Here is a 9657-nt window from a genome sequence, read left to right on the forward strand (position 1 = left end):
GAAAATAGGAACTCAGTCAGGAGCGCGTTGGAATAGTCAAGTCTGGAGGCATCAAAAGCATGGTGAGGGTTTCAGCAGATGAGCAGAAGCAGGGCGGAGTTACGCAAGTGGAAATAGACGGTCTTAGTGATGGCATGGATATGTAGCCAGAAGCTCATCTCAGGGTCAAAAACAACATCAAGTTTGCGAACAGACTGGTGCAGCCTCAGACAGTTGCCAGGGAGAGGAATGGAGTCAGTGGCTAAGGAACGCAGTTGTGGTAGGGATTGAAGATATTGGCCTGAATTTTAAATATTTGGCAGGTTGGGAGCCAGGTACTCGAAAGCGGTCAGGAAACATGGGAGAACAGGAATCCCGCAGGTCTTTCCGAATTTAACAGATTATGAGGCTGGCTGACTGTGGGCGGGTAGACCCATGGCACTAGGCCGCAGAGAGGAGGGAGGGATCACTGGGGGCCTGGAGGAGGAGTGGGGAAAGAAATCAGCATTGATTGGGGCTGAAGTGCCAATTCAGGGTCCAAAGAAGCAAGGGTGGGGTCAGGCACAATCGTGGGTCAGAGTAGCAAGGGAATGGAGGGATTCAGGAATGATCGGGGGCCAGAGGAGCATGGGGGTGGTGGGATAGGGGACAGGTGAGCATCGGAGGGCCAGGTGAGCATCAGAGGGAGATGAGTAACATGGGGGTGGGGTTTGGTGAGTGGCCTTGTGGCAGATCGGAGGCCTCGTTGTGGGGGTGGGGTGGAGCCTCCTATCGCAGAGGATGGGTTCAGCAGAGATGCTAGATCCAGAAGGCAAATGTAACGGGGTCCAGTGCTTCCTAGCAAAATAAAGCCCAACCCCATACACGCACCTGGTGACACGTGGAGTGAGGCGAATCGGATATAGCCGGCTTCAGCGACGCCATTGAATGTTTTTGCTTCCACTCCTTCCACCAGTAAATCAGGTACATGCAGACCACCATGATCTGCATGAGGAAGCTCACAAATAACAGACACAGCATCACCAAGGTGATGATGCCCATGTACGTGCTGCGCAGGAACGTCACAGTCTCAAAGAATCCGATGCCGAATAGATAGTGGAAGAATGATTCTGGCGGCGGCGGAGGGCTGGCCCACCATGTCGAGTAGAAGTCGCTGGTCATTTCCATAAAGTCGTCGAACATGTCCTCAAACATGGTCGGCAGACCGACCGCGCGCCTGAGCGCGCCTGCTCAAGGAAGACGACCGAGATAAAACAAGAGAGAATAGAGAATAATATACAAGAAACAAAGAAGAACACAAAACTGTTGATAAATTAACAAATTTGCTCCAATAAAAAGCACGTCCGCAGTCAGTGCAATACTGTCAGCGATAAAAGCCGCTGGCGGCGCGGCCCGGCTGCCGCCGGCCTCACTGACTATTGTTGGGTCACAGCAGGCAGCCTGTCCGGGTTATCCCATCAGCGGCGGGGGGGGGCTGGGCTGTCTAGAAAATACATTTTATAACAATGTTCAAAAATAGAGGGGGAAATAATGGAAGGTATTAAAAAGAATAACCATCTATTCACTTTGGTACTTCAGATGTAGTGTTTTTTTTAATTTTAAAAAAGTAACGGCGCAATTTCTGCCCTTTGCTATCCGATAGGCAAGGCCATTGTGTGACGCTCTGTAAACGCGTTGCTTGGTGATATTTGACGCAGTGAGAAACACTTGCCGGAGCGTGGCTCGCGAGCTTGGTGGGTTGGCGGGTAAACTTCGCCAGGAAGCTGCTGGGTACATGCAGAAACTGCAGATAAAACACTTATCGTCAAAGCTGTTGGCATTGCACTAATGTTTACAACAGATAGTAATGGCAGATTAAAATGGTGAAACAATGTTTCTTAACGAATTATTTTTAAGATTGGCATATAGGTAACAGAAGTTCAAAGCTGAAATGAGTATTTGTCATTACCAATAACTTCGGTGCAGGGGCATTGTAATCTTTTCTTTAGAACATCACTAACAAACACACTACACAAAATGGCTCCAATACATATAATGTGACTACATCACATGACCCTTTTCTTATCTACTCGCAGTAGTTGCATTACTACAGTAGTCCACTAGGTAGAGCTATATTACACTTTGCCCTCCTTAATGAAGAAGTAATCATAAAATAATCATCCTACATAACTTGCATGGTTATACACAACAAAAGATATGGACTTATTTTGCCATATTTACCAATCAAACTTAACCACTGGTTTTCTGTTTCGAAGAGGATACATACCTTCGCTCTCGAACAGAATTTTCTGAACTTGATTTTGAAATTAGACTCATTCTCGGCTAAGCCCAAGGAGAGTTTTTCTCCAAGGGCAACCCTTGATTGACATTTTGACTCTTTACAACTTCAGACTGTTTGTCTACCTAACTCGGACTCAGACTTAAATTCTGACTTTGTCTTGAATTTGTATCTCGTACATCTGTAGGATTTTCTACTGGTACTCTACTCGTAACAAGACTATCTGACTCATCAGAAATAATCAAATCATTCCAACTTTCAACTCCTTCCACATCTGTAGGTAAAATACGATCAATGTGAACAACCATAACCCATCCATGATCAAACATCTTGACCAAATATGTGCGAGAGCCACACATCTTCACTACTTCCAAGAGGCGGGAGTTCCTGGCGTTGGTGAGGCCTATAAAAGGCCCAGCGGCAGCGAGAGGCGTCGGCAGTCCGAGAGGCGGGAGTTCCTGGCGTTGGTGAGGCCTATAAAAGGCCCAGCGGCAGCGAGAGGCGGCAGCAGTCCGAGAGGCGGGAGTTCCTGCCGTTGGTGAGGCCTATAAAAGGCACGGCGGCAGTCCAAGAGGCGGGAGTTCCTGGCGTTGGTGAGGCCCATAAAAGGCCCAGCGGCAGCGTGAGGCGGCGGCAGTCCGAGAGGCGGGAGTTCCTGCCGTTGGTGAGGCCCATAAAAGGCCCAGCGGCAGCGAGAGACGGCGGCAGTCCGAGAGGCGGGAGTTCCTGGCGTTGGTGAGGCCTATAAAGGCCCAGGGGCAGCGTGAGGCGGCGGCAGTCCGAGAGGCGGGAGTTCCTGGCGTTGGTGAGGCCTATAAAAGGCCCAGCGGCAGCGTGAGGCGGCGGCAGTCCGAGAGGCGGGAGTTCCTGGCGTTGGTGAGGCCTATAAAAGGCCCAGCGGCAGCGTGAGGCGGCGGCAGTCCGAGAGGCGGGAGTTCCTGGCGTTGGTGAGGCCTATAAAAGGCCCAGCGGCAGTGTGAGGCGGCGGCAGTCCGAGAGGCGGGAGTTCCTGGCGTTGGTGAGGCCTATAAAAGGCCCAGCGGCAGCGTGAGGCGTACCTGTGCAGCTGCAGCAGGGAGAGAGGGCAAAAAGGAAGTAGAAAGAAATCGAGGGGTGACGTCACAGCCAAGAGGGTAAGTGATTGGCTGGTGATTGGTGAGTAGTTTTTCTTTTTTCTCTTCTATGTCAGTGAGTGACTTTTAGCATTGTTGTTGCCAATTTGGGTGTATCTAGGGGTTGAGTCATGGCAGGAGAGCTCGGTCAGGTGTTATGCTCCTCCTGTACCATGTGGGAACTCAGGGATGACTCCAGTGTCCCTGACGACTATGTGTGCAGGAAGTGTATCCACCTCCAGCTCCTGACGGTCCGCGTGGATTCACTCTGGAGCATCCACGATGCTGAGAATGACGTGAGTATCATGTGTAGCGAGTTGGTCGTACCGCAGGGCAAGGGTCCACAGCCAGATAGGGAATGGAAGACCAACAGGAAGAGCAGTGCAAGGAAGGTAGTGCAGGAGTCCCCTGTGGTCATCCCCCTGCAAAACAGATACACTGCTTTGGGTACTGTTGAGGGGCATGACTCATCAGGGGAGGGCAGCAGCAGCCAAGTTCATGGCACCGTGGCTGGCTCTGTTGCACAGGAGGGCAGGAAAAAGAGTGGGAGAGCGATAGTGATAGGGGATTCAATTGTAAGGGGAATAGATAGGCGTTTCTGCGACCACAACCGAGACTCCAGGATGGTATGTTGCCTCCCTGGTGCAAGGGTCAAGGATAGAAACATAGAAACATAGAAAATAGGTGCAGGAGTAGGCCATTTGGCCCTTCGAGCCTGCACCGCCATTCAATATGATCATGGCTGATCATTCCCTCAGTACCCCTTTCCTGCTTTCTCTCCATACCCCTTGATCCCCTTAGCCGTAAGGGCCATAATCTAACTCCCTCTTGAATGTATCCAATGAATTGGCATCAACAACTCTCTGCGGCAGGGAATTCCACAGGTTAACAACTCTCTGAGTGAAGAAGTTTCTCCTCATCTCAGTCCTAAATGGCTTACCCCTTATCCTAAGACTATGTCCCCTGGTTAGAAACATAGAAACATAGAAAATAGGTGCAGGAGCAGGCCATTCAGCCCTTCTAGCCTGCACCGCCATTCAACGAGTTCATGGCTGAACATGAAACTTCAGTACCCAACTTCAGGATGTCTCGGAGCGGGTGCAGGACATTCTAAAAAGGGAGGGAGATCAGCCAGTTGTCGTGGTGCACATTGGTACCAACGACATTGGTAAAAAAAGGGATGAGGTTCTACGAAATGAATTTAAGGAGCTAGGAGCTAAATTAAAAAGTAGGACCTTAAAAGTAGTAATCTCGGGATTGCTACCAGTGCCACGTGATAGTCAGAGTAGGAATCGCAGGATAGCGCAGATGAATACGTGGCTTGAGCAGTGGTGCAGCAGGGAGGGATTCAAATTCCTGGCGCATTGGAACCGGTTCTGGGGGAGGTGGGACCAGTACAAACCGGACGGTCTGCACCTGGGCAGGACCGGAACCAATGTCCTAGGGGGAGTGTTTGCTAGTGCTGTTGGGGAGGATTTAAACTAATATGGCAGGGGGATGGGAACCAATGCAGGGAGACAGAGGGAAACAAAAAGGAGGCAGAAGCAAAAGTCAGAAAGGAGATGAGGAAAAGTGGAGGGCAGAGAAACCCAAGGCAAAGAACAAAAAGGGCCATTGCACAGCAAAATTCTAAAAGGACAAAGGGTGTTAAAAAAAACAAGCCTGAAGGCTTTGTGTCTTAATGCAAGGAGTATCCGCAATAAGGTGGATGAATTAACTGTGCAAATAGATGTTGACAAATATGATGTGATTGGAATTATGGTGACGTGGCTCCAGGATGATCAGGGCTGGGAACTCAACATCCAGGGGTATTCAACATTCAGGAAAGATAGAATAAAAGGAAAAGGAGGTGGGGTAGCATTGCTGGTTAAGGAGGAAATTAAGGCAATAGTTCGGAAGGACATTAGCTTGGATGATGTGGAATCTATATGGGGAGAGCTGCAGAATACCAAAGGACAAAAAACGTTCGTGGGAGTTGTGTACAGACCTCCAAACAGTAGTAGTGATGTTGGAGAGGGCATCAAACATGAAATTAGGGGTGCGTGCAATAAAGGTGCAGCAGTTATAATAGGTGACTTTAATATGCACATAGATTGGGTTAACCAAACTGGAAGCAATACGGTGGAGGAGGATTTCCTGGAGTGCATAAGGGATGGTTTTTAGACCAATATGTCGAGGAACCAACTAGGGGGGAGGCTATCTTAGACTGGGTGTTGTGTAATGAGAGAGGATTAATTAGCAATCTCGTTGTGCGAGGCCCCTTGGGGAAGAGTGACCATAATATAGTGGAATTTTGCATTAGGATGGAGAATGAAACAGTTAATTCAGAGACCACAGTCCAGAACTTAAAGAAGGGTAACTTTGAAGATATGAGGCGTGAATTGGCTAGGATAGATTGGCGAATGATACTGAAGGGGTTGACTGTGGATGGGCAATGGCAGACATTTCGAGACCGCATGGATGAACTACAACAATTGTACATTCCTGTCTGGCGTAAAAATAAAAAAGGGAAGGTGGCTCAACCGTGGCTATCAAGGGAAATCAGGGATAGTATTAAAGCCAAGGAAGTGGCATACAAATTGGCCAGAAATAGCAGCGAACCCGGGGACTGGGAGAAATTTAGAACTCAGCAGAGGAGGACAAAGGGTTTGATTAGGGCAGGGAAAATGGAGTACGAGAAGAAGCTTGCAGGGAACATTAAGACAGATTGCAAAAGTTTCTATAGATATGTAAAGAGAAAAAGATTAGTAAAGACAAACGTAGGTTCCCTGCAGTCAGAATCAGGGGAAGTCATAACGGGGAACAAAGAAATGGCGGACCAATTGAACAAGTATTTTGGTTCGGTATTCACTGAGGAGGACACAAACAACCTTCCGGATATAAAACGGGTCGGAGGGTCTAGTAAGGAGGAGGAACTGAGGGAAATCCTTATTAGTCGGGAAATTGTGTTGGGGAAACTGATGGGATTGAAGGCCGATAAATCCCCAGGGCCTGATGGACTGCATCCCAAAGTACTTAAGGAAGTGGCCTTGGAAATAGTGGATGCATTGACAGTCATTTTCCAACATTCCATTGACTCTGGATCAGTTCCTATCGAGTGGAGGGTAGCCAATGTAACCCCACTTTTTTAAAAAGGAGGGAGAGAGAAAACAGGGAATTATAGACCGGTCAGCCTGACATCGGTAGTGGGTAAAATGATGGAATCAATTATTAAGGATGTCATAGCAGTGCATTTGGAAAGAGGTGATATGATAGGTCCAAGTCAGCATGGATTTGTGAAAGGGAAATCATGCTTGACAAATCTTCTGGAATTTTGAGGATGTTTCCAGTAGAGTGGACAAGGGAGAACCAGTTGATGTGGTATATTTGGACTTTCAGAAGGCTTTCGACAAGGTCCCACACAAGAGATTAATGTGGAAAGTTAAAGCACATGGGATTGGGGGTAGTGTGCTGACATTGATTGAGAACTGGTTGTCAGACAGGAAGCAAAGAGTAGGAGTAAATGGGGACTTTTCAGAATGGCAGGCAGTGACTAGTGGGGTACCGCAAGGTTCTGTGCTGGGGCCCCAGCTGTTTACACTGTACATTAATGATTTAGACGAGGGGATTAAATGTAGTATCTCCAAATTTGCGGATGACACTAAGTTGGGTGGCAGTGTGAGCTGCAAGGAGGATTCTATGAGGCTGCAGAGCGACTTGGATAGGTTAGGTGAGTGGGCAAATGCATGGCAGATGAAGTATAATGTGGATAAATGTGAGGTTATCCACTTTGGTGGTAAAAACAGAGAGACAGACTATTATCTGAATGGTGACAGATTAGGAAAAGGGGAGGTGCAAAGAGACCTGGGTGTCATGGTACATCAGTCATTGAAGGTTGGCATGCAGGTACAGCAGGCGGTTAAAAAAGCAAATGGCATGTTGGCCTTCATAGCGAGGGGATTTGAGTACAGGGGCAGGGAGGTGTTGCTACAGTTGTACAGGGCCTTGGTGAGGCCACACCTGGAGTATTGTGTACAGTTTTGGTCTCCTAACCTGAGGAAGGACATTCTTGCTATTGAGGGAGTACAGCGAAGGTTCACCAGACTGATTTCCGGGATGGCGGGACTGACCTATCAAGAAAGATTGGATCAACTGGGATTGTATTCACTGGAGTTCAGAAGAATGAGAGGGGACCTCATAGAAACGTTTAAAATTCTGATGGGTTTAGACAGGTTAGATGCAGGAAGAATGTTCCCAATGTTGGGGAAGTCCAGAACCAGGGGACACAGTCTGAGGATAAGGGGTAAGCCATTTAGGACCGAGATGAGGAGGAATTTCTTCACCCAGAGAGTGGTGAACCTGTGGAATTCTCTACCACAGAAAGTTGTTGAGGCTAGTTAACTGAATATAGTCAAAAAAGACTTAGATGAAGTCCTTACTACTCAGGGAATCAAGGGGTATGGTGAGAAAGCAGGAATGGGGTACTGAAGTTGCATGTTCAGCCATGAACTCATTGAATGGCGGTGCAGGCTAGAAGGGTTGAATGGCCTACTCCTACATCTATTTTCTATGTTTTTATGTTACCAACAACACTGCGGAACCAGAGGCAGACTACAATGTGGAACTCGCAGCACACCTGGTGGACTAACAGAGGGAACAGCCTGAGGAAAGGGCAATCCCAACAGACAGCTCAGGCGAGTCAACAATCACACCAATCAAAACTGACAGCCCAGGCGAGATACCAGCAACCACACCCAAAGAAAAACAGACACCAAGGCAAACCACTGAACCACAACTCAGATGCTCCACGCGAGAGCGTAGACTACCTGAGAGACTGAACCTATAAAGACAATAAGACCTTGGGGAAGGGTGATGTCATGTATATTACATTATTGTATATAACTGTATCCTAACATGCTATACATGACTGTAATAAGATAGGACCTGTAACCACCAGCATATCTTACCACCAGGGGTGCACTTGCAAGAGACAGGTATATGAGGACAAGTCTCAGGCAAGTGCAGCATTCCAGAACTGTGAAATAAAGGTGCAGGTCCAGAGTGACCTTGACTTCACGACATGCCTCGTGTGAATCTGTACTGAGGGGACAGGACTTTACACGACCAATAGGTAATGTCGTAAACATGTGTGCCCACGACAACCAGTTTTACGACGCAAGCATCTACCTCAAAGTTAAAATTGTTGTGGAGTCTTCTTTAACTCCCTTCATGGCCTTGCTGCTCCCTATCTCTGTAGGCTCCTCTGCTCCTAGAACCCCTCCCCTACAACATTCCATTCCTCGGACTCGAGCCTCTTGTGTATCCCACCTCCCTCTACTATCGGAAGCCATGGCTGCAGCCTCCTAGGTCCCACTCTCTCCCTAAACCTCTCGACATCTCTCTCTTCTTTTAGACTCTCCTTAAAATCCACCTCACTGACCAAGCAATACGTCAATTCTCTAATCTGTGTCTTCGGCATGTCATCAGTTTTCATCACATGTCTGAAGTGACTTGAGACGTTAGATGTTCAAGGCACGATATATAATAACTTGCATTTATATAGCACCTTTAATGTACTAAAACATACGAAAAATACGAATCTGACATCAGATCTTATAGTTGATGGCTGCTGACAAACCCTGAGCAAGGCAGGCCCGACAAATTGCTCCACTCATCACTGCTCAATTTCTGTGATGGGGCATCAGCTCATTTACATATTTAAGGAACGTCGGGTTTAGGTCTCTGCCATGGATGCTTGCAAAATGGCATGGTGCAATATTAGGTCAGTAATTGTTCAGGCATCTTTGGGACGTGGGCCGTTGATGCACAAAATTGGGCCTTGTGCTTGTTTTACAGACGTAAAACAAATGCAACGATGTGCAATTTCTACCCCACTACATTGACATCAAGATTGATCGCGCCATCTCCTACTTTAACCTATTCTTGCTCTGGACCGGAAGAGTGTGGTTTCCTTAACTCCCTCAGTCTTCCCATTCTCTGACATTCTACATAATTAAAAACCAAGGTTGGTACAACCTTGGCACTGTTGCCTTGATTTACCTATCTTGGTTTCTTGCACTAACAATCTTGGCCCTTCACCTGAGTTGCTTAATAAAAGAAAACCGATGCACCAGCTCTGGGAAACATTTCTGGACCTGTGCCAACTTCTGATCAGCCTTCATTTTTTTAAACTGGCAAAAGCCATGACCAGTTCAGTGTGGCTATTTCTTGTACAATCGTGAGATCCATACTGACAAGTTATATACTGACAAATAAGCAAATTTAGAACATTTGAAGAAAAGTCTCGAA

The 9657-nt window shown here is 47.5% G+C and overlaps 1 protein-coding gene across 5 annotated transcripts in view; it reads right to left on the reverse strand.

Moving 5' to 3' along the window:
* LOC139247830 (uncharacterized) overlaps positions 1-1418 on the reverse strand; it is a 135317-nt gene extending 133899 nt beyond the window's left edge. For 3 of the 5 annotated variants that reach the window (XM_070871800.1, XM_070871799.1, XM_070871801.1), the window contains exon 1: positions 850-1417. In XM_070871800.1, the coding sequence (XP_070727901.1) occupies positions 850-1173 (324 nt within the window). In that variant the 5' untranslated portion in view covers positions 1174-1417. Of the gene's footprint in view, positions 1-849 lie in introns of all 5 variants that reach the window. The other 2 variants (XR_011590970.1, XM_070871798.1) reach the window with 2 other exon arrangements.
* Positions 1419-9657: the final 8239 nt, after the last annotated feature.

The sequence above is a fragment of the Pristiophorus japonicus genome, unplaced genomic scaffold (genome assembly GCF_044704955.1).
Source record: "Pristiophorus japonicus isolate sPriJap1 unplaced genomic scaffold, sPriJap1.hap1 HAP1_SCAFFOLD_283, whole genome shotgun sequence".
Taxonomy (NCBI): Eukaryota; Metazoa; Chordata; class Chondrichthyes; family Pristiophoridae; genus Pristiophorus; species Pristiophorus japonicus.